At 31.6% G+C, this 25,497-nt stretch overlaps 2 protein-coding genes across 3 annotated transcripts; both read left to right on the plus strand.

Annotated features, from left to right (window-relative positions):
- The first annotated feature begins 6,412 nt into the window (after positions 1–6,412).
- On the plus strand, positions 6,413–10,883 carry TOC159 (translocon at the outer envelope membrane of chloroplasts 159). Its single transcript, XM_068614135.2, has one exon. The coding sequence runs from the start codon at positions 6,581–6,583 to the stop codon at positions 10,637–10,639; it is 4,059 nt and encodes a 1,352-aa protein (XP_068470236.1). The 5' UTR covers positions 6,413–6,580; the 3' UTR covers positions 10,640–10,883.
- Positions 10,884–17,803: 6,920 nt separating this feature from the next.
- On the plus strand, positions 17,804–24,123 carry LOC137812219 (homeobox-leucine zipper protein ATHB-14). Of its 2 annotated transcripts, none has more exons than XM_068614136.1 (18): positions 17,804–18,531; positions 19,598–19,757; positions 19,876–19,988; positions 20,063–20,153; positions 20,241–20,336; positions 20,440–20,553; positions 20,659–20,742; positions 20,852–21,007; positions 21,101–21,175; positions 21,260–21,366; positions 21,485–21,674; positions 21,807–21,995; positions 22,085–22,165; positions 22,277–22,411; positions 22,566–22,894; positions 23,190–23,301; positions 23,424–23,573; positions 23,747–24,123. In XM_068614136.1, the coding sequence occupies exons 1-18, from the start codon at positions 18,317–18,319 to the stop codon at positions 23,891–23,893; spliced, it is 2,544 nt and encodes an 847-aa protein (XP_068470237.1). In that variant the 5' UTR covers positions 17,804–18,316; the 3' UTR covers positions 23,894–24,123. The 2 variants fall into 2 exon arrangements, with proteins under 2 accessions (XP_068470237.1, XP_068470238.1); XM_068614137.1 differs by lacking the exon at positions 17,804–18,531 and adding an exon at positions 18,714–18,966 and having other exon boundaries at positions 19,061–19,757.
- Positions 24,124–25,497: the final 1,374 nt, after the last annotated feature.

Genomic DNA, 25,497 nt, shown 5'->3' on the forward strand with positions numbered 1-25,497 from the left:
CTCTGGCGGAAGAAAAACTCATAAATGTTCTTGATGAAGAATAATTTCTGAATAAATTTGGCATTCAGAGTAATTATTCTGATTTACATGGACAGAGGATGAAATTTTTTAAAAAAATCCATTTTTTTTATCATAATATAAATAATTTATCATAAATATCAATATAATTTACGTTAGAGTTGTCGCAAGAGTCTTACACATTAACCCACTTAGTAAACAATTTTATATTATGTTATAATTTTCTTAAATCAATATTAAATAACGTTGAGATCTTAATTAGATAAACACATTTAAAAATTTCATGACTTATTGTATTTATTTTATCAAAATAATCTTCGTCTGAAATACTAAAAGTGAGACAATAGAAAAAAATTGGATTACTTGATATTAAGTTTTTTTCAGAATTTTCAACTCTTGATTCTATTATCATTTCAAATATTAATGTAACAATTCTATATTTTTCCACATCTAATAACTAAAATTTACAATATAATTATAATTCTTTCATACAATATTTTAAAAATATATTTTTTTATAGGAATTTTAAATATATAGTTTAAAATAAAATATTGAAACTAAAATAAATATTTTCATCCACCAGCTTCTCACTAGGGAATTCTATCACTTGTAATATCATTTGTTTTTGTATAAATACACAATCATCATAGATTAAAGAAAACAACCACAAAACAAAGTAAATGTAAGTTAATTATTTTTAAAATTCTAATATAGATATAATTTTAAATATTCACATAAAGTCATCAATTTTCATGCATTTCCACATAATCATCAAGTGTCTATCAAAATTCACAATTGATCTTTCTTGTGTCAAACTTCTACTGACTCACAACACATAAACACTTGACTCTACTTCCAGAACACTCGTGTATTGAAATTAACATTCAGAGACTTGCACTTGTCATACTATTCGTTGTGAAATTCACACAGTCATGCGCATAATCATCTTAATATCTCATAATCTCATATGACATGGTAAATCCATTTGATATGCTCTGATCAGTTCTTTCAAACCTCAAACTCAGCTAAATGAACCTCCTTCGACTCTCACGAACTGAATAACTTCATCTATGTGATTCCATTATATCAGTAGGGTCAGAATCGTCTCATTAAAAGGATACTCACAAATCAATACACCTTAAGAACAATCTCAACACGATATTTCCTTTCCTGAAAATACTATGTTTTGATCACACTTTCACATCATTGCACACTTCATTTAACACATCAATACACCATTCAATCACAACATGTTTTAAACTTTTTAAAAAATCCAAACATATCTCAAAATTCACTTAACATATAATTAAGTTCCTTTAATCATACTTTTAAATAAAATGTATACTTTCCACTTAAAACAATAAGTAATAATAAACTAGGCTTTCAAAAACAGAAATAATTTTTTTCCTTTACATAGAGTCTAACTTGAGCGATAATGGGTCTCGCCCAAGTGAAAATTCTCGCGCTTGAGCGAGATGCAACCCGAGAGCACCCAAAATTTAATCATAGGCTTCGCTGGAATGAGATTCCTTCTCGCTTAAGCGCGAATGGGCCCGAGAGCACCCCATCTTTCCATTCTATTCTTGCTTGAGCGAGAATTAGCTTACTTGAGGGAGATATGCAGAGAAATCTGCATAATTATATTATATTCCTGATCAAATATCATTCAACTCATAATTTAATAATCTTCACATTAAAAATGACAATTTTTACTAAGTCAAACATCATCTAAATTCAAACAACTGATTCTCATCAAACATCACCTTTTAAGTAATTCAACAAACTATACAAATACAATTCAACTTATTTATATGACCATTCAACCACTTTCATTTCTCAATCACAACACTTTCATCAACTTATTCACCTTAAAAATCACTAAATAATATTCAAAATCAACTTTTTCATTCATTATATTACTTTACTCTTAAAAGAGATAATTCTGCAAGAAAATTTTAGATTGGTAACTATTACAAGGTTAAAAGATTATGAGTATGAATATTTTAGAATAAAAGATATTTACTCTATTTCAAACTTTGATCCATTTTAAATTATTATAAGACTTTATCAAATTCTAACCAGTAAAATTTGTTGAAGAAATAGATGAAAAACAACTTCAAAATTAAATAGAGATACTATAGAAAAGAAAACTAGGGAAAAAACAAGAAAAAAGAATAAAAAAAAATCCAGCGACCTATTACAGTTGAAATAAACTATGTCACATAAAAAACTTATATTGTGTATTTTATCAATGTGTCATTTTTTTTAATCAATGTGATCAATTTAATTAAATATCTGTATTTTTGTTACTAATGTAAGTCAATCCTGTGCTTAATATTGTATTTTGAAATATATTGTCTGCCTTATTTTATTCAATAAGTGACTGCAACAATTATTTTATGAAAGGATAAAATATATGTGTTTATTGATCAATATCTATAAAATTAATAAAAAGATTTTGCATGTACATAAATTCTTACCATTTCATTTTTTGAGTAATTACTTTTTAAATTAAAGTAAATACTTACATAAAAAAATAATTTATAAAATAAATAAATAAAATTTAAAAATAATTAAATAATTTGATAAATTTATCTTTTAATAAATAAAAATAATTTGTTTATTTAATAAAATAAATAATTAAATATTTTCCTTTTTTAAAATAATGACTATATAATTTTTGTAATATTATTTTCATAAAATTAAATATTTTTAATTAATTATTCATAAAAATAATAAAATATACTTTTTTTAATATAATAAAAATGTAAACATGGGCGAAATGTGTTTTCGTTAGTTATTTGTAACGTAGATAAATAAATAATTTATATATACCACAAAACCAGGGAAGGGTATGTCAACAAAAAAACTGGGGAAAGGTTAAAGAGTGGTGCAAATAGCAAAACTCTGTTTCATAAAATATGTGATACAATCTTTTTATAATGTTTTTAATATAAAAAAGTGAATGTGGATTAACAGATGTTATATGTGTGGATTCTCTTTAAAAAATAGGAAATAGTAAATTTATTTTTTCCTATTATATTCTTTTTAAGAATTTAATTATAATATACTGTAATTTCATATTCTCATTTAATATTATAGTTTGTTACATATAATAAAATTGTTGTTTTCTTGTAATAATTAATTTAAACATTACATCTAATCTCATTTTTTTAATTAATTAATTAATAGTGTAATAATAGTGTAAAAAATTTAAAAATATTTATTTAATTTATTTATGATTATAGATTTATTATCTTTATATATATATATACACATATAACTATTTTTAATTAGTTATTATTATTATTATTATTATTATATTGTTCGTTATAAAAAATTAGCAAAGAAAAGTTTCCTCGTCTATCATGCATGAGTGCATCAATATATGTTACAATTTCATGTTTTTTTTTATAATATTAGGTACATATTAAAAGGAAATGAATAAAATTAATAAATTTTAAATCAATATTTTATATCTTTTTACAATCAACAAATAAATACGAGACAATGTAGTATTTTTATTTAAATACCAGACAATGTAATATTTTTCACTAATTGATGGTAATGATGTTGGCGTAATGATAATATGACATAGATGTGACAAACTTTAGTTGATGATATGTTATTAGTATGGATTATCACGGTGAAGTTTAACTATTTTATCTCCATCTTCAAAAAGTAAAAACTCATTTTTATTCTCGAATATGTACATACACATTCTCATCTCGACATACACATAATCAGACACAATCAATGTGGGGATTCCTCGTCAAAATTGAGACGAGTTTGAGTGATACTGCGAGGACATGTTCAATTATCATCCCCAATTATTAGTTGAATGAACATGTCATTCATAATCATATTTCTAGTTTTTTGTCATAATTTCACTTACATTCCATACCACACTCTTCATCCTAGCTCAAGACAAATCATCTTTTTGTTTTTGTTTTTTCATTTCTCCATTTCCTATAATCCTTTTGATACCAATCTTAGAGAATCACACCCTTCATTCTCTTTGTTGAGTCATGTGATTACCAATATAGTCCCACTACTTTTATTTAGAAATTATTTAGAAAAATGTCAAAATAAAATGCTTAAGCTAGTTTATTATCATCGGTGGTTTATATGTAGTAAGAGGTTGTTTTAGAAGACTCATTGGTGTCAAGGTTGACACAATCCTCATACACTACAAGTAATAAACAACTTTTATGAAGTTCATTAATGCAATTTTAAAACATAATTTAAGAACTGTCAAAGGTTTTTATTATAAATGGTCTACATATAGTAAGAGGGTGGTCCACAATACCCATTTATGTCAAAATTGACCACCATCCTCGTTCACTATGAAGTAATAAGCAACTCCTCTTAGATTCAATCATAAAAATCTAAAATATTTAGGAAGTGACAATGAGGTAAATTGAATTTTGAAAAAAGAAAGAGAAAAATTTGGAAAAAGAATTTGACGAAGTTGACCTTAATGATGAGGAGGTGGAGTCATTACGATAAATGACAGAGACAAAAAAATCATGTATAAACGATGTTGACAATGTGAAAGAAAAAAATCTTGATGAACGAAAAAGAAAAGCTCAGATTGTAGTGTTGCATGGGAAACCTACAATCCATTTCTGAAAAATGAAGTTGGAAAATAAATTGTTCATGAATTAACGATTAAACAAATACAGAGTTAAGTGTGATGACTCTTAGATGAGTAAAAAAAAGAATTTAGATAAAAGAAAAATACATAATATATCATCATCTAAAGTTATCATGAATAAGTTGTGTTGTATTTGTGATAAAACAAAAGAATTATATTAACTATTTTTTTAAATTAAAAATTTTAAAATAAAAATTTCATAATAACAGGAGATAATAAACTATTATACCTAAATATAAAAACATTGACAATTTTTATTAATATTACCCTCTTTATGAATCCATTTTCAAGATATTATAAACTTACTCGGTCTTTATTTTTTCAATCTCTCATATTATATAAAAAAAAGTTAACAATTTTCTTATTAGTTTTTTTTTTATTTCTTCAACATCTTCCTATCCGAAAAAAAAAACTTTAAATACAACATTAATTGGTATACAGTAAATCATTATAGAATATTTGAGAATATATATATATATATATATAACACTTATAATGCATCTGCTTAAATAGATTATTTAACTTATTTTTTTGAGTCATGTGATGTCCTATAAATTTAAAGTACTACTCAATAAAATTCACTTAAATTAAGTTGCCAAATCTAAGTTTTTGGACCTATAATTGATTTTATTTTCTATGAGATATTAGTTTTTATTTTTTATAGTTTTAATTGTATTTTCTGTTCTGCTGATTCTATAATTTAGTTTTGTTTTGTAAAAATTTATAAACAATGTTACCCACACAAGCAATTGGGGTTCTACATAGTGTTAAAAGAAAAAACATATATGTGTAAAATCAATTTAAAAAAATAAAATAAAAATAAGTACACGTGTCATGTGAGGGTAATTGTTTTTTTTTATCACGTGTCAGGGTAATTGTGACTAGAACATTTTCATTGATGAATTTTAAACAAGTACACTTGAATTTGAGATTATTTCTGTGTAATTAAATATTTATGATGGATAGAGAAAATAATTAATCATGCTCTTAGTTATAGTTTTATGTTTAATGATAATTAATTTATTTTGGAAATAATTAAAACAGTTTAATTTTTCTAACATGATAATCAATTATTATTTTTTTCAGCAAAATAGTTTGCACCAAATTAAAATATTTTATTTAGATAGTGAATAAAACTATTAGAAATACTAGAGAAGTAGCTTCTTACATTTGACTTTTACACATTTACACAACTAAGCCTAGTTATTGTTTATAATAAGTGATTTGTTAATTAGTTATTTAAAGTATTAGTTTGAATAAATATCAATATCATGTGTTCTTAAATAATTGACATATACGAACATTTACAAATTCATATAAAATATGAGTAGAATATACCTAAAAATTAGTTTATTTATAAAGAAAAATAGAAGTGATTAAATAGTTTATTTATGAGAGAGGGGAAAGAAATGAATTTTTTTTAAAAATTAAATAGTCATTATTACAATATCCATAAAATGACTGCAAAAATATATGCTAGTATATATTTTCGAACTTTTTTTTTTTAAGAATTAAAAATGGAAAATAGCATATACTAAAAAATGATTTGATAAATGAATGAATAGTAGTGGAGAGTGGGGAGTGGGGGGTGGCGCAGTAGCGTTTGGTGCGAAATTATTAATAAAAGAAGTAAAATAATAATAATAATAATAAAAAGAAATAAAACAAAATAAATATCCTTAGGCAAAAGAAAAGGTTGGTTATATGTTTGTTGATTGGGTAACATTTGATGATAGATAGATAGATAGAATTGAAATGGATGAATATATAACAGTGGCGTAGTAGTTTTGGGAAGAGCCTTAAAACCCTTTCACTGCGCCTCAACCCAATCCTAAAACCTTATCTCTTTCTCTTCATCTTCATAATCTTCATCTTCTTCTTCTACTTCTTCTTCTCCCAATTCCCATGGATTCCTCTCAATCTTCTTTTCCCCAATCCTCTGTTCTCCTTTCTCACCAATCGCCCTCTCTTGACGTCGCATCAGACGACTCTGAGAACGAGGGCTTTGCAAGTGGTGAGGAGGGGGATTTCGAGGTCGACTCCACCGGGCCCATTCTTGTCAAATCTTCTGCGCCGCTTCAGGAGCCCAAGCTCGATGGGCCTCTCCAGGAGGCCCACAGGCCCATTGCTAAGGTCTCTCAGGACGACGATGATGGTTCCGTTGAGGATGCGGACGACGTTGCTGAGCCTGACGCCGACGGTGTCGTTTGGGAGAATACCGCTGAAAGGGGGGAATCGGTGACGGACGGGGATTTTAGCGATAGTAACGAGGTGTTTGTGGAGGCTTCTGGCGGCGATGATAGAGAGCCTGAGAGTGCTGCTGCTGTTGAGAATGGAGTGGGTGCTGATAAAGGGTTTGAGGGTGACGGTGTGGGATTGGATGAGAGAGAAGAGGAGGATAAGGCGGTGGAGGAAGTTAATGATGGTGGGACAAATCATTTGGATTCTGTGGTTGATGAGAAGGGTGAGGGTGGTGTTGTTGAAAAGGATGGTGGTGGTGGTTTGGAGGTTAATCTGCTGGGGTCTGGTGTTGTTGGTGGTGGGGATGAGCTGGGTGTTCAGGAGTCTAAGATTAAAGGCTTAGATGAGGCGGCTGGGGTGAGTTTGGATAATGGTTTTGAGGCCATTGAAAAGGGTGGCGCGGAGGATGATGTTGGTGGGGGTGATGAGTCTGTTGTTCAAAATGTCGATGACCCCGATGGTGTTATTGGTGGTGATGAGTCTGTTGTTCCAAAGGTCGATGACCCCGATGGTGTTATTGGTGGGGACGAGTCTGTTGTTCAGAATGTCGATGACCCCGATGGTGTTACTGGTGGGGATAAGTCTGTTGTTCAGAATGTCGATGACCCCGATGGTGTTACTGGCGGGGATGAGTCTGTTGTTCAGAATGTCGATGACCCCGATGGTGTTACTGGTGGGGATGAGTCTGTAGTTCAGAATGTCGATGACCCCGATGGTGTTACTGGTGGGGATAAGTCTGTTGTTCAGAATGTCGATGACCCCGATGGTGTTACTGGTGGCGATGAGTCTGTTGTTCAGAATGTCGATGACTCCGATGGTGTTATTGGTGGGGATGATGAGTCTGGAGAAAATGGAGTTGGTGGAGATGAATTGAAGAGTGACATTGTTGTACCTCATGAGGAAAGAGGAGGTTCGGAGTTTGTCGAGCAAGATGAGATAAAGGAGGGTGATGTGGAAGGGGAGATTGAGAACCATGTGGAGGAGGAGGGTGGCGATGAGGTGGAGGTTGGTCATTATGGTGACAGGGAGATTGATGGTTTGGTTAGGGATGAGAATATTGGGAGCTCTGACGAGAAGGTTGAGGAGGTGGAGAATGATGGTAGTTATGATGACGACAGGGAGATTAATGGTTCGGTGTCGGATGAGAAGGTTGAAGAAGTGGTATATGGAAGCAATGCTGCCGCCGCCAATAAGTTCTTGGAGGATTTGGAATTGCAGCAACTATCACGCGCCAGTGGGATTCCGCCGGATGAGGGAATTGATGGCCAGATTGTTACTGACACGGATGAAGAGGAGGAGACTGATGAAGAAGGAGATGGGAAGGAGCTGTTTGATACTGCTACATTGGCAGCTCTTTTGAAGGCGGCGTCTGGTGCGGACCAAGATGGTGGCAGTATCACAATAACCTCTCAAGATGGATCGAGGCTATTCTCTGTTGAGCGCCCTGCTGGTTTGGGCTCATCTCTCCAGTCAGGTAAACCTGCCATGAGGCCAACTCGTCCAAATCTTTTTAGTCCTTCCATTAATAGAGGTAGTGCCGTCCCTGATAGCAGTATGAGTGAAGAGGAGAAAAAGAAACTGAGCGCATTGCAGGATATTAGGGTAAAATACTTGAGATTTGTTCATAGGCTGGGTTTTACTACAGAAGAATCAATAGCAGCACAGGTTCTGTACCGGATGACACTTGTTGCTGGGAGGCAGAGTGGTCAAATGTTTAGCCTTGAGTCTGCAAAGGAGACTGCTATCCGGCTTGAAGAGGAGGGAAGAGATGATTTGGATTTTTCTGTAAATATACTTGTTCTTGGGAAAGCAGGTGTGGGCAAGAGTGCTACAATAAATTCAATTTTTGGTGAGACTAAGACATGCATTAATTCTTGTGGGCCTGCTACTACCGCTGTGAAAGAAATTGTTGGGGTGGTTGATGGAGTGAAGATAAGGATTTTTGACACACCAGGCCTCAAGTCTTCTGCATTTGAACAAAATTTCAATACAAAAGTACTGTCTGCGGTGAAGAGACTGACTAAAAAATGCCCCCCTGATATTGTGCTCTATGTGGATCGCCTGGACCTGCAGACTAGAGATATGAATGATCTGCCGATGTTAAGATCAATTACTAGTGTCCTGGGTTCGTCAATATGGCGAAATGTTATAGTCACGCTGACCCATGGTGCCTCTGCTCCTCCAGATGGGCCGTCAGGTGCTCCTTTGAGTTATGATGTATTTGTTGCTCAAAGATCTCACATAGTTCAACAAACCATTGGACAAGCTGTTGGGGACCTACGTCTCATGAATCCAAGTTTAATGAATCCAGTTTCTCTTGTTGAAAACCATCCTTCTTGTCGCAAAAATAGAGATGGCCAGAAGGTGCTTCCTAATGGTCAAAGTTGGAGACCTCTCTTGTTGCTCTTATGCTTCTCAATGAAGATTCTCTCTGAAGCTGGTAATGCTTCAAAGGCTCAAGAATCATTTGACCACCGTAGGCTGTTTGGTTTCCGAACTCGTTCCCCACCACTTCCATACCTGTTATCTTGGTTATTGCAGTCACGTACCTACCCAAAACTTCCCGCTGATCAGGCTGGGGCTGACAATGGTGATTCTGATACTGAAATGGCTGACTTATCTGATTCTGATCTAGATGAAGAGGAGGATGAGTATGACCAGCTCCCACCATTTAAGCCTATGAGGAAATCACAGGTTGCTAAGCTTACTAACGAACAGAAGAAAGCATATATTGAGGAGTACGACTATCGGGTTAAACTTCTACAGAAAAAGCAATGGAGAGACGAATTGAGAAGGATGAGAGAAGTGAAGAAAAGAGGTAATGCAAAAGTAGACGACTATGGTTACCCAGAAGAAGATGATCAAGAGAATGGAACTCCCGCTGCAGTGCCAGTTCCATTGCCGGATATGGCCTTGCCACAATCCTTTGACAGTGACAATCCAGCCTACAGGTACCGTTTCTTAGAGCCAACTTCCCAGCTCCTGACAAGGCCAGTCTTAGACAACCACGGCTGGGACCATGATTGTGGTTATGATGGTGTAAACATTGAACATAGCCTAGCCATCATCAATAAATTCCCAGCTGCTGTTACTGTTCAGATAACAAAGGATAAGAAAGACTTCAGCATCCACTTGGATTCCTCTGTAGCTGCAAAACTTGGAGAGAATGGATCATCCATGGCAGGATTTGACATTCAAAACATTGGAAAGCAGCTAGCGTACATTGTTAGAGGAGAGACAAAGTTCAAAAATTTCAAAAGAAATAAAACTTCCGGTGGGGTGTCTGTGACATTTTTGGGCGAAAACGTGTCTACTGGGCTGAAAATTGAGGATCAGATTGCTGTGGGGAAACGCTTGGTATTAGTGGGTAGCACAGGGATTGTGAAGTCACAAACCGATTCTGCTTGTGGTGCTAATCTTGAAGTGCGGCTCAGAGAGGCAGATTTTCCAATTGGCCAGGACCAGTCTTCACTGAGCCTTTCTCTGGTAAAGTGGAGAGGAGACCTGGCGTTGGGGGCCAATCTTCAGTCCCAATTTTCCCTTGGACGTAGTTATAAGATGGCTGTTCGTGCTGGATTGAACAACAAGCTCAGTGGACAGATCAGTGTGAGAACAAGTAGCTCAGACCAGCTTCAGATTGCCCTTGTTGCTATTCTTCCGATTGCCAAGGCTATCTACAAAAACTTCTGGCCTGGGGCTAGTGAGAATTATTCCATCTATTAGATTACGTCTTTTGCTTGCGTTACTGGTTAAGGAAAAGTAGATTACTAGCTTATGATATCATGCTGCTTCTTTTCATGAGACTGTCTTCAATAATAAGCGATTTTAGATTCCTCTAGACTACTGTATTAGTGCTTTTATGTGCCTGAAAATTGTACTCAAATTGAGATGGAACCTACAGGGAATTGATTATTCGTAGTTGTTATGTTAGCATCTTATTGAAATTTTGAATAATGTTGATGTCAAATTGTGCTGCTTTTCCCGGTCTCTTTCTTTTGTTGCAATAATATAACTAATGTTTATTGGTTGTACATTGTCACCTGTTTGAAATAATGTATTAGTATGATTATTAAGCCTAGCTTGACTGGTCCGGAATGTGGTTTACAACTCCATTTCATTTATTTCTTTTCCTAATCTCTAGCATGTTGCTGCATTCTTTAGGAACGCATAAATTTCTTCCAGTTCTGGGAAAGGTTTTGTACGTGAATTAGGAATCATGTCTTGGTATTGTTTCCTCGAAAAAAAGAAATGATACTGTAGCAACTATCGTTTATCAAGAGGCTGTAAAACGTAAGATTCTCTCATCATAGTAGGATCTATCTACAGTCAGGTATAGTCAACTTCTTTATCCTTAACTATTGCAAACATTATTAAATGCTCGTAGTGCATGATTAATTTTTTGAGAGAATATATTCTGCAGTGATTTTACTCTATCATTCTATCATAAATCACGATGAAAGAAAGTTTGTTGACTTTTACAATAATCATCCTAAAAGTGATAATACTGAAGATTTATTTATTAGCTGGCTGATTTTTTTATGCTAACATTGTAGTTATTAAATGTAAAAAAAGAAATCTAAGTTAGATATCTATATATTATAGTAACAATGCTTGTCTATTGACATTTAGCTTTCCGAGTTCTGCAGATGGACTGAAACGCTATGTGAGGTATCTGTATTCATTTAATTCGTTCAAGTACTATTAGTATTGGATGAATCAGTGGTAAATTTGAAGCTTGTGGAGGAAGAATGATAAGGAGTTGTATCTAGTTTGATAGGGAATAAAGGAAAATTCAGTATTGTCATTTGTATTCAGTTGATATGGATCTTTGATCCCATTTTATAGAGTGAGAAAAGATTGATGTGGAAGAAACACTTTTTTATAGGAAGTGGTGGGGGTGTAAGTCAACAAATGTGCATACGTAAATCTTTAAACAAGTTCCTTATATGGCTCATGTACTGAACAATGTCAAAACTTGATTAATAAATCAAATAAGCAAGTTCAAACAAAATTTACTTTTTTATCACTTCTGTATAACATTGTTCATCCTTTGTGTCAAATTTGCTCCAACCCATTTAAACATTGTTAAGATAGATGTAGTCTTTTTATCTAAAAAAATGGGGGAATTGGGGAAAGGTGGATATTAAAGCTTGCCTTTTAAACTCTTTTAAAGTTGTTTTAAGAATGAGGGCAAGAGTACTTTGAACTAAATGAGATTTTGTTAAACAGGTGTGATTAATTTAAATAAATAAATAAAGTCCATTACTTTTATGGACTTTTTATAGTATTGTTGGGCTTTTTGAAAGTTGACTTAAGCTTAGGCTTTTTGGAAATTGCATTCTGTAATGTAATGTAAATTTAATGTATTTGCACTATTAGCTTCGCATTTTGTATTTTGGAAACCTAAATCGGGAAGTCAAAAACCCTTTTTCCAAAATTTGTATTCTGGAATTCATAATTACTTTCTGGATTTTGCTTTCTACAATATCACCTCCATTTTAAAATTAATTTCAAATTCCATTTTTTGTAATGCAATTTTTCCTCTTCTGTAATGCATTTTCTATAATACAAATTTTCCCTTGAAATATTCTTTTCGTAATGTTAAAAACAAACTATAAATAGGTACACTAAACTTTGTAAGAGATGGGTTTGGCCTATTTATATTATATAAGTGTATTTTAAGGTTTAATTTTATAATAAAAACTCTAAATATAACATAAATTTATCCTTGAATTAATTTATATAGTTTTGTGTTCTTTTCTTAGATTGGATTGTGGTGTAAAAGTTATGATGCATAAAATTAGTATCAAACTGATAAAATCGATGTCAAACCGGTATAATTGATTTAATAGAAAAATTGATAAACCATAATTTAATTTAATTTTCTTAAAAAGATAGAAAACAACCAAAATATTAAGTATTTTTTTAGTCTACACATGAACGTGATATTATTACTAAACACTGATATATTATTCAATTTTGAATTTAAGTATAATATAAGTCTAGTTCTAAGGTCTAAATTTATAATAAAAACTTTAAATAAAGCATAAATGTATCTTTTAAATGTGTATAGAGTTTGACTCTTGATATACTATGGCTCATATATCTGATTACACAAGTTGGTTCGATTGGTTTAGATTATCTCTTATAAATGAAAAAATTGTTTATTTTATGTATATCTTTTTTAAAAGTGTTTAGGAAGAAATTTATACAAACATATATAGTTTATATCTCCAAAATTAACACTTTTTTATTTATTTATTGTACTTACAAATACTAAGGAATATTTGTCTTTTGTTTCACATGTGTCTTCTCTATTACTTGCAAAAACTTTCTGTAACTTAAGTCAATTTTTAATTTTTGTCTTAAATGTCATTAATTCACTCTAAATATTGAAGTAAAGGCACTACTATTTATATTAGTAAATAATTGGTGTATTAAGCCATGAAGAAATTTGTTTTATTTTATATTTTATAAGGATTTATGAAAAAGCTGTAAAAACATGATAAAGTATTAAAGAAAATCATATTGTGAATTATTTGTTTAGGGTTCTCAAAATCCAAAAGGGAAGTGCTGCCATGTTTCTTGTACATATGTGATGACCAAGCCATGGAGTGTAGCCAACAGACATTGATTATTAGGCTCACTGTTGCATAAAGTGCAAGCTTTTTGTTTTCTTATTTACCACAACATGTTGGAACAAAGAAAACTTCTTCACCAATCATTTTATTCTTATCATTAATATGCTTTAAGGTTGCATCACATGTTTCAACAAATTTTCAATATATAATTTGCTTTCATCATTGAATTATAGACTTGCCCTAATTAGCACTCTAAGCTTGAATTTTGGTATAATGTAATACAACCAAAAAAGGGTTTGAATTAGAAATAAGTAGAGCTAATATGATATTATATTTATATATTTAAATATGTTTTTATGTAATTTTATACGAAATTGATTTTTGTCTTTAGTCTAAATTTTAAATTTTTCTTATATTTGTTGGAAACTATTAAAACGGATAATTGTCAATTTTTTTTACATGATGTAGATTAGGATGTTAAAATATTTCATATTTACTTATCGTTAATTTGAATGTTATGATATTATAATACAATAAATGCTGAAAATTCGTTTGTTACGAAAAATAAATACTGAAAAACTCATTTATATAGTTTTCTTATCACAAGTATTCAGAAAGTTTAAAATTTAGAGCATAAAAAAAAAATATTTTGTGTTATAGTACAGAGACGAAAAACATATTAAACTCTTTATTTATATTCTTTTAAATACCTTAGTTTCAATTAATGTTAACCTTTGATTATGTTTTTATAATATGTATTTTTTAATATAGGAGAATGGAGGAGGTAGTATAACAATATTTGGAAATTGATAGAGTCAAAGTTTGTAACCATTTCCAAAAGTGAGTACCTAAAAAATCATGTTTGGTAATCTTATTCAGAAATAAAGTAATAATTAATGCTTTTGACTTCAACAACTTATAATCATTTGTGACCAAGAAGTTTAATTATATTTATAACCTTTTGTCATGGTTATACCATTCTTTAAATAACATGAAATTAATTATGATTATTCATTATTATAAGCACATTCCAAATTATGAAGATTATGGTGTGAATACTTGACTCAATTCCAGCAATAATTGATTGATATGATTTGGAAAAATACATTTTAGTCCAAAGGAATTTCTTGATTTCAATCCTAAATTTTTGAAATTTTATGTGGTGTGAATATTATTTTATATTGGATATTCTTTTTCCCAAGCATTAGTTAGACAAATTTGAAGTAAATAAAATTTTATTTAATAGAAACGAATAAAGACAACATAAATTTTACCTCAAACAAATTTTACTTACTTTAACTAATAGCTGTGATTTGATTTTTTTTAAATCTTTAATCTAATTTAAAGCGTGTTTAAGATATTAATTTAGGAAGAATATATTAAGTTCAACGTATACCATATATATATATTAACAATTATAGTTTATTTTTTTATATATATATCAACAAAAAAATCACATAAAACATTAAAGCACCACAAGCATGTAAGATATTGAAAAGTAACTACGTTTGTTTAAAGAATTTGCATATTGAAACTCTACGTTTTGAATAAAAACTTAGAAATCAATGAAACTTTGCATTTTATAACATTTCAAAATAATGTCAATCCATTAAACCATTCAGTGAATTGGGTAAACACAATCTATTGCACCAGTAACATCTTTAAAAAATGTAATCTATTTCCATTAAAAAAAATAAATAAAATTTAAACACGAAAAGATTCGTATCTCTTATACCAATTGATAAAAATCATAGTATTAATAATACAACACAAAGTACATAATTTATTTTACACATAGATTATATAAAATAAATGAATAAAGGATATACATATGGATATGTATCCATTTACAAACTTTTAAAACATAGAAAAATTTCAATAAATGTGAAAACTCTAAGTGTTCCCACTTCAAGATTAACCTTTGTTATCAGTGTGTATGAAACAAACATAAAAACAATATCTTAAAATATTATATTTTGATACTCATATTCTAAAAGTGAAAGAGAGAGTGACAATTGTGTACTTAATATGTAACCCACAAATTACTTTTACAATGTTTAAGAAAAATAAATTCCATTGTAACCAGAAAATTACATTATATTATATATAACTAAATATATAACAAAATTTGAAAATCACAATATATTTTGTATCTAATTATATCAACATTTTTTGTTGCTGACATATACCTCTCTCTCCTCTATTTTTTTTTATATTTAATATGTTTTAAGTGTATTTATTTGATCACATTCAAATTCTATAGTTTAATAATAAAATATTATAACAAATATTATTACATTGTGACTTCGTAGGTTTAGAACTAAGTCAGAAACCTTTGAATCAAATTAATATATTACTCAAGGTCATGCATTAATACTCCTCAACATCCTAGTAACATCACATAATATTATTTTACCTTCAAAACTATTAGAAAAATAATCCAATATTTATTTCCATCCTTTACACTTTTGAACTAACGTTAGAATATACACAAATTTCTTTTTAATATTTTTCTACAATATTTATTTTAATGTAATGTATCTTATAAGACACATATTTTAATTAATGTTTTGTTTGTTTGTTGATAGAAAAATGTTTTTTTTTTTAATTCTTATTATCTAAAATCTTATTTAAAATCGAAGGTTTTAAATTATTTGATGACGTAATAGTGGACTTTAAGAGAGATATCGTACAAAACCCAAATATTAAATTAATGATCCTCCTGTAATAAAGATCTAATTAATTTTTAGCATTTGTTATTGTTTAAGATAAAAGAATAATGAATAGAATAAATAATTAAAAAGCTAAATAAAAAACAAAAATGAGTTTCTAAGAAAATCTTACACAAGGAGGAAAGTGTACTTGAAAATTAAATGCATAACATAAAAATACAATAAATGAGTAATAATGTTAAGGGGTGCACTCTCCAACTGCACACACTTCCTTAACAAAACCGATGTGGGACTTCTCATGCTACTCTTTGTTATTTTGTACCAATTTATTGATACCAAAATGTACAATTTCTTTGAATAAATGTTATTTACACAAATACATTTATTTATTTATTGTTTATACCTGAACAATAATTTTCTATAGAATAAATAAAATTTTGAATATAAATGTTAATTAAGAAATCCAGTTTCCAAGAAACTTAAGGGCTAATAAGTTTTGGTAGGTAGAAAGAATTTTTAATAATAGATGTTGTTGTTGTTGGCCTGTGAATGTACCTTCATTGCATTTACATTATTCTCTTAACCCTCAAATGTTGTTTTCAAGTCAAAGTTTTCAAAACCTGCTTTCAATGCACATCCCCATATCTCTCATCATCATCATGCACATCCATCATACATGCATCACATCACATTTCACATAACATGCCTTCTCCACTCATCATACATCACCATTCACTTTCTAACCTTTTTTCTCATCAAATCACACTATCCAAATTAAACCATTTTTTCCATTTTCTCATAGGTAAGAATTATTATCAATTTGGTTAATTAGCTAATATTTATCTCAAAATTTGGCATTTACTTTTTGTAAAAGTCTGTCCTTTTTTAACTATTTTTTTTCTCATTTATAAAAATTTTACTATGTTGATTTCTAAATTAACATTCTAAATTAGTGAATATATTGTACCAAGTGTAGCTTTAATTGAGCCAAGGACAAAATGTACTTCGCCAATATCTTTGTCTGGTTTATTCAGGAAATAGATTGTTAATTAATTAACCTTTTTTTACATTAATTTGTTAATTAATTCCCCAGTTTCTATTCAGTTCGTTTTTTTTATTAATTTAAAATGTGTTTGGTTTATTTTGGCACTGAATTTTGAGATCATAATGTATACAAGGGTTAAAATTGTACTATCTTTTAATGAAAATGCATTAAGTAGTTTATGAATTTTTTTTGCATAAAATGTCAATGAATTTGAACACAAATCCAAAAAAATAATTAGATAAATAATTGATAATAACCAAATGAAAAGAAGTAATTCTTTATAAATTAAATATGTTTTTTTATACTATAACACGAAGTTGGAATGAATAAATATAAAATATACTTACATACTAATTCACACTTAAAAACTCATTTCTTACATATAAATTATATTATAATATTCACATTAATAATAAATAAAGATAAGATATATTCCCATCTTAATCTATACTTAAAATATGAAACTAAACATATTTAATTTTTTTTTTTTTTTTCAAAATAAATGAAAGGAAAGTAAATTGTATAAAAAATGAAAAATTAGAATTAAAAGATGTCATCATTAGTTGAAATATAAAAAACAAAAAAATCTGTTTTGCATTCTGCTCTGCTTTTGTTGGCAGGGCCTAAAAATAAGCTCCATGTCCTTTCATTTGCCATTCTCTCTCTCTTTCATATAATTTGTTGCTTTTGGTTTTGGCATCACACAGTATCAAAGAGAGAAAGAGAAAGCGGTTTTGCATAAAATCCAAGTGAATTTAAGGAGCCACCACTGTTCCAACCAGCCCTTTCATTTTTGTAGTGCCTGTTTGTTTTTTCGTGTTTGCATTCACTGTTCCACACAAAAAAAGCTCTTTCGTTCCATCTCTTTCCGTCTCGAGATTGGTGTGTGCACCAAGATAAAGCTCACTCTCTCTCACACACAACCCATTACTTCTCTCTTCTTTAACTCTTCTAACCGGCTTCAAAGTTTGGATTTTGAGGGGAGTTCAGGGAGCATCATCTGATGAAGGAGTGTGGAGGCTCTCTGGGTGAAGAGGGCAAGGAAGAAGAGGACTCAAAAAAAGTCTCTTTTTGAATCGCTTAACGTTTTGGCTTTGTTGTTATGGCACTTTGTATGCAGAGAGATTCAGTTTTGAACAGGCTCATGGATTGTGGCAAGTATGTGAGGTACACACCTGAACAGGTGGAGGCTTTGGAGAGGGTGTATGCTGAGTGCCCCAAGCCTAGTTCTTCCAGAAGGCAACAACTCATTAGGGAGTGCCCCATCCTTTCCAACATTGAACAGAAGCAGATCAAAGTGTGGTTCCAGAATCGCAGGTAGATAAGAGAAATGAACAGTCATTGTTAGTGTTTTTATGTTTGTTTTTTTCTGGTTGGCATTCTCCCTTCTTCCCTTTGTTTTTTTTTGTTTGTTTTGTTTTTCTTTTGTTGGGAATGCTCAAATGTGGATTTTGAGCTTCTTTTTAGTATATTTGCTATTCATTGAGTTTATTTTTTTTCCCTTTTTTCAAACTTGGATGCCATAAGAGGGGTTTCGTTATTTGCATTTTTTGTATTTCGAAATGTGCTACATGGGTTCGATTTTACAGAAAGATTCATGCTTGCTAGAGAGAAAAGCGTTAAACATCCCTTTTAAAAGGAAGATCTACTGGGAAAGTTACTCCATTTTTGTCATTTTCCTTGTAGATATCACAGTTGTTAAGATCGATCTTTTTAATTCTTTTCTTCATAAAAGGGGTTTCTTCTTTTGAGGTGATTAATGGGAGATAACGACGTCTAGTTGTTCATTTTTGTGGGTGAATATTTCTGAACTGCTCTCCCCTGACCTCTATTATTTTTCTTTTAGACCATCTCATGCTGTTTCTTTAGAGGAGGCTTTAACAGAAATGTTCATATGATCATTTGGCTTTAGTTTTGGGATTGGTCATGGATAAGATGAAGGAAAGTGACAGCTGATTCTTATGACTTTTCTCTCTATGAATTACTTTTCACCATTAACTTTCTTTTTGTTTCATTTTCCCGTTTGTTTTCATTTAGGTAATATTTTTTATGACAGAAACAAGTTTATGTCTTTCTGTACACTCTAAATACATATGTGTGTGTATCTATCATGTTTCCAACTTGTTATCTGCTTTGACCTAGTCAAACAACATGTTTCGGTCCGATGGTAGGTATCCTAATTTAGTATGCACTTCTCGTTATTCTTATTCTCATTTCACATGTCTTTGATTTGAGGACATGATAGCCTATTAAGGGACTTGTCCAAGTATATATTAGGAAACTTCAAAAGAATGAAATGATGAATGACCATCATACAATGTTGTGGTTGTATGGTAAAAATGGCCTACTTTACCTGCTTACATTTTTCAATGTTCTTCTTTAGATGTCGCGAGAAGCAGCGGAAGGAGGCCTCTCGTCTTCAGACAGTGAATAGAAAGCTGTCCGCAATGAACAAGTTATTAATGGAAGAAAATGACCGTCTGCAGAAGCAGGTCTCACAGTTGGTTTATGATAATGGATACATGAAACAACAAATACACACTGTTAGTAACTTTCTTTGGGTGATTGCTCTTCTAAATTATAATTCTGAATGTTCATTGGAGTACCATTCTATGTATACAAGTGTTGTTTGAAGAATCTCATTTCGTGGTTTCTTAATAGGCATCTGCTAGTACTACTGACAATAGCTGTGAGTCTGTGGTAGTGAGTGGTCAGAACCAACAGCAAAACCCAAAAACTCAGCATCCCCAGTGGGATGCCAACAACCCAGCTGGGTAAGTACTTATATATTTGTTCAATTTATATTCATTCACCTATTTCATGCGTTCCTAATTCTGTATTCTGCCAGTCTTTTTGCAATTGCTCAAGAGACCCTGGCAGCGTTCCTTTCCAAAGCTACTGGAACTGCTATCAACTGGGTTCAAATGATTGGGATGAAGGTATGACCTACTCAATCAATAACTTTCATGGTCATAGCTTGCATAAATTCTATACTTATATTTGGTCTTTCATTCCTTCTTATGTAGCCTGGTCCGGATTCTATTGGAATCGTTGCTGTTTCCCCCAACTGTAGTGGGGTAGCAGCAAGAGCCTGTGGCCTTGTGAGCCTAGAGCCCACTAAGGTATTTAGCTTTAATGGTAATGCTTGGCTACTGAAGATTTATTTTCTTTGCTGAACAAAGAAACATTGCTTCATTGACCTATTTGCTTTCCAAATCCTCTCAGGTTGCGGAGATTCTCAAAGATCGTCCATCATGGTATCGTGACTGTCGATGCCTCAATGTATTAAGCGTAGTTCCCACAGGGAATGGGGGCACAATAGAGCTCATGTACATGCAGGTCTGGTGGTTATTTTATGCAAAAGAAAGTGGAATTGCATTTTAATTTACTTTTGATTCACTTCCTCTTTTGTTATGTTCATATTTTGAATTTGATTTTTATCAGACATATGCACCGACAACCTTGGCAGCTGCAAGAGACTTCTGGACTCTTAGATACACTACAACTTTGGAAGATGGAAGTCTTGTGGTACTGAGAAGAATCTTGATTGTTGTGTTTTTCTTGATTTAGGACGTGGCTTCTTTTATAAGGAGAACTAGTCTTGACAAAACTGTCTATTTTGTTGTTCACCTTGCAGATTTGTGAGAGGTCTTTGACTTCTTCAACTGGTGGCCCAACAGGGCCTCCTGCCTTAAACTTTGTAAGAGCTGAAGTCCTTCCTAGTGGCTATCTAATTAGATCCTGTGAGGGTGGTGGATCTATTATTCACATTGTTGATCACATGGATCTGGATGTAAGTGTACAACGATGCAATTGGAATCAGTTTCGAAATTTCCATATCTTTGAACTCCATCTTTCGAGTATATTAACTTCATTGTTGATGTAGGTTTGGAGTGTTCCTGAAGTATTAAGGCCTCTCTATGAATCTTCAAAATTCTTGGCTCAGAAATTGACTACTTCTGTGAGATTCCTTATAAGTAACAATTATTTATATGTATGACCGTGTCAAATTTTATGAATTAAAATTTGTAAATTTATTGTACAGGCCTTGCGACATGTAAGACAAATTGCACAAGAATCAAGTGGAGAAGTTCATTGTGGTGGGGGTCGTCAACCTGCTGTCTTAAGAACATTTAGTCAAAGACTTTGCAAGTAAGGCACTTTGTATTTGGAGTCTAAGGTCATTGTGTTGTTGGGTGTTTGATTAATGACTCTGTCTTCATCAATCCTTATTGAGCAATTATTTTTATTTGTTTATAATTTGATTTAGAGGATTCAATGATGCTGTCAATGGGTTTGTGGATGATGGTTGGTCGCTGATTGGTAATGATGGGGTGGAAGATGTGACCATAGCCATAAACTCATCTCCAAACAAGTTTTATGGTTCCCATTACAATACATCAATGCTTCCAACATTGGGTGGTGGGGTTCTGTGCGCCAAGGCTTCAATGCTCCTGCAGGTACATCTCTGATCAAATCATGCGAAATTATCATTTTTGTGTAAATTAAATCTGGTATCAATTCCAAGAACTCTTCGTCCTTGTGCCCCCATCTCCCAACATAGCAGAATCTCACAGAATGTTGGTTTGCAGAATGTTCCTCCTGCTTTGCTTGTTCGATTTTTGAGGGAACATCGTTCGGAGTGGGCTGATTATGGGGTTGATGCATACTCTGCTGCATGTCTCAAAGCTAGTCCTTATGCAGTTCCCTGTGCAAGACCTAGTGGTTTCCCAAGCAGCCAGGTCATTTTACCGCTTGCTCATACTATTGAGCATGAGGAGGTATTGATCTTTCTTAAATCTATGATTGATGACCATCATTCTACATTTCCCATTTATATTCTCATTTTCCACCCACTACAATAATGCAGTTTTTGGAGGTAGTTCGTATTGAGGGTAATGCATTCCCCCCTGATGATGTAGCTTTAGCATGTGATATGTATCTATTGCAGGTAAAACCATTTTTGTGTTTGTGAGATGTTGATTTTTTTATCTTACTTAAGTAGGAGTTTGCCACTGTTTCTGTGAACGCCTTTTACTTATTATGCAATTTGGTGTGACAGCTGTGCAGTGGAGTTGATGAAAATGCAATTGGAGCATGCGCACAGCTTGTGTTTGCACCTATCGATGAATCTTTTGCAGATGATGCTTTGTTACTGCCTTCTGGTTTCTGCATCATACCATTGGATCCTAAAACGGTATGGTGCATTCGTTTTTGAACTGACATGGTCATGAAGTTATTTTCTTAAATAGCTTTTTGAAGGGACTTGGCAAGTAGCATATGAGCCTTTCTAGCCCATGCTACTATCCTACTGCATATGAACATGTGTTTCTGAATATTTTGCATTTCAGGATGGTCCAGCTTCAACTAGGACATTGGATTTGGCATCAGCACTAGACATAGGATCTGGTAATGCCCGTCCTGCTGGTGAAAGTGATTTGAGTAACTACAACCTTAGGTCAGTCCTCACAATTGCATTCCAGTTTACTTTTGAGAACCATTTGCGGGACAACGTGGCTGTTATGGCTCGCCAATATGTGCGCAATGTTGTAAGATCAGTTCAGAGGGTTGCCATGGCAATTGCACCCTCTCGGCTCAGTACTACTGAGTTAGGGTCAAAGTCACTTACTAGTCCACCAGAGGCTCTTACCTTGGCAAGATGGATCTGCAGAAGCTACAGGTCTGTCTTCTATTTTATCTTGTCTCTCAAGTCTATTTCTGCTAGGCTGAATGTAGCTTCCAAAACCATTTGCGTTTCTTGTCTTCATTAGTCTTCAAGGTCAGTGAAAGTACCTAAAAATGTGACGATTTATGAATTTTTAGTTAACTTGTGGTTTGTGGTTGAGCTGTGTTCTGTTATTGTCTGAAAAAGGCTTATTTTGAGACAAATTAAACTCATTTGACAGAATGAAAGAGAAATTTTACATTCTTATTTCCTCTGTCTGGTCTGATGTAATAAAGACTGTTTCTTTCAGGCTGCACACCTGTTCAGATCTTTTTAGAGTTGAGTCCACATCTGGTGATGCAATCTTGAAGCAACTTTGGCACCATTCAGATGCAGTATTATGCTGTTCTGTAAAAACTAATGTAATCACTCTCTGCTTCTATATTAGCCAAATCTGCCTCACTAATATTTTTCTTCAGCAAGTACTTGTCCTGAACCCAATAAACTCCATTAAGTAATCTTGTTGACTGCCAAAATCATGCAGGCATCTCCGGTGTTCACCTTTGCAAACCAAGCTGGACTTGATATGCTTGAAACCACACTTGTTGCTCTTCAAGACATAATGCTGGATAAAGTTCTTGATGAATCTGGCAGGAAGGTTCTGTGCATTGAGTTCTCCAAGATAATGGAACAGGTAATGTAATTCCCTAGTAAACTATAGCACATATCATGTACTTATCTTAGTTTTACTTACAGAAACTTGTTTGCATATTCCTTTTAAGTCTTGTAAACTATCCATAACTAGTGCCTTTTTTATTGTGAAACTGTAATATGTGCTTATCCTTTATGCTGTCCTTTTCATTTCAGGGGTTTGCATATCTTCCAGCAGGAATATGTGTATCAAGTATGAATCGACCAGTGTCCTATGAACAGGCCATAGTATGCAAAGTTCTGGATGATCATGATTCCAATCACTGCCTTGCCTTTGTGTTCATGAACTGGTCTTTTGTCTAACAAGGAGAACCATGGTTGAGATATTTATTATTATATCCACTAATTTATATCAACTACTTTACTCAGATATACTCACTCTACAATGTCTGCATTTCATGACACATGGTTCTGTGTGCCATTAATCCTTACTTCATGCTTTTAACTATTACTGTTTCTGTTCCTTTCTCACTGTATCAACAAACTCCTTGGTGAACTACATCCTACTTAATCAACAAAATTATCTTTCACTACCCTTTTAGTTTTAATATTTATTTATTTAGACTAGTTTATGAACTTCAAGAATTTTGTTATTTATAGTTTTTTATTAAATTATAATATTGTATTTGTTAATGTTATTGTCTTATTAATATAGTCACGTCTTCTGTGAAAGAAGTTTTCTATGAAAGAACTTCCCTACGAGTGAAGTTAGAAAAATAAATATGGTGATTGCATGCTCTTAAATAATTTGTTTATCACACTTATATGACAATTAAATTAGTAACATTTATTATTATCTTTACCTATCAAAATTAAGTGGTTTTATTAAAACTGTGTTAGTCAATAAAACTATACTTTTCCTTATAAACTGTGATATTCTAATAAAACTATTTTGGTCAGATATTAAGGTTTGACACCTCATAAACGATTTACTTGAAATTTTAATTAATTTAAAGAGACTAGTCGGTATAGACAATATTTTTGTTTTTAATATGACTAAAATCTTATTTAGATTAAAGATAAAGATGTTTATTAAGTTTTATTATAATAAATTATATTTAAATTTACTTTTTAATATAATATTAAAATATATATTAAAAATATATAGTAATAGGTTGGATCTATCGTGTTATTTATTTTTAAAAGTAATATTTTACTTTTAAACAACCTTTATGATTAGTAAAAAAATTGTAGGTTTAAAATGCACTATTTCCTACATTATATTTCCAACTATTACTCTTTTTTTGCCTTGGTGATGATTTATAAAATTTAGAGAGAATTCTTATGGTGGCAAAAAATATTTGGTAGTTGGGAAAATAAAAGTCAAAAGAAAACTAGCATTCTTTTCTTTTTATTTCTTCAACTAACACTTTTTTTTCTTGGTGACCATTTTTAAAATTTGGGGAATATTCTCACTGGCAAAAAAAAAATGTTAGTTGGGAAATAAAAGCGAAGAAACTAGTATTTTTTCTTTTTATTTATCTAATTAGCACTTTTTTTTGTGTGACGATTTTCAAAATTTGGGAACAATTTTTACCGTGCCAAAAAGTGTAAAAAAAAAAATAGCATTCTTTTCATTTTATATTCTCAACTAGTATTTTCTTTTTTGTCTTGTGATGATTTTCAAAATTTAGGGACAAATCTTACATAGCAAAAAAAAAAATGCTAGTTGGGGAAATTAAAGCGAAATGAAACTAGCATTTTTTTATTTTTTATTTTTTTAACTAACACTTTTTTTTTATTGGTGATAATTTTCAAAATTTGGGGACAATTCTCACTGGAAAATAAGTGCTAGGTGGAAAAATAAAAGAAATTTATTTATCCAACTATCACTTTTTTTTTTGACAATTTTTTCAAAATTTGGGATAATTCTTACTTTGACAACAAAACGTGCTAGTTGAAAAAAT

This window comes from Phaseolus vulgaris, chromosome 2 (genome assembly GCF_051622355.1).
Source record: "Phaseolus vulgaris cultivar YP4 chromosome 2, ASM5162235v1, whole genome shotgun sequence".
Classification (NCBI taxonomy): Eukaryota; Viridiplantae; Streptophyta; class Magnoliopsida; order Fabales; family Fabaceae; genus Phaseolus; species Phaseolus vulgaris.

What these genes read in the sequence shown, in the direction of transcription:
- TOC159 (XM_068614135.2), top strand. Translation starts at nt 6,581, where the DNA reads ATGGATTCCTCTCAATCTTCTTTTCCCCAATCCTCTGTTCTCCTTTCT.
- LOC137812219 (XM_068614136.1), top strand. Translation starts at nt 18,317, where the DNA reads ATGGCACTTTGTATGCAGAGAGATTCAGTTTTGAACAGGCTCATGGAT. An exon ending in GATGCCAACAACCCAGCTGG is followed by an intron (nt 19,989 to 20,062) that starts GTAAGTACTTAT and finishes GTATTCTGCCAG; the next exon opens with TCTTTTTGCAATTGCTCAAG. An exon ending in TACCATTGGATCCTAAAACG is followed by an intron (nt 22,412 to 22,565) that starts GTATGGTGCATT and finishes TTTGCATTTCAG; the next exon opens with GATGGTCCAGCTTCAACTAG.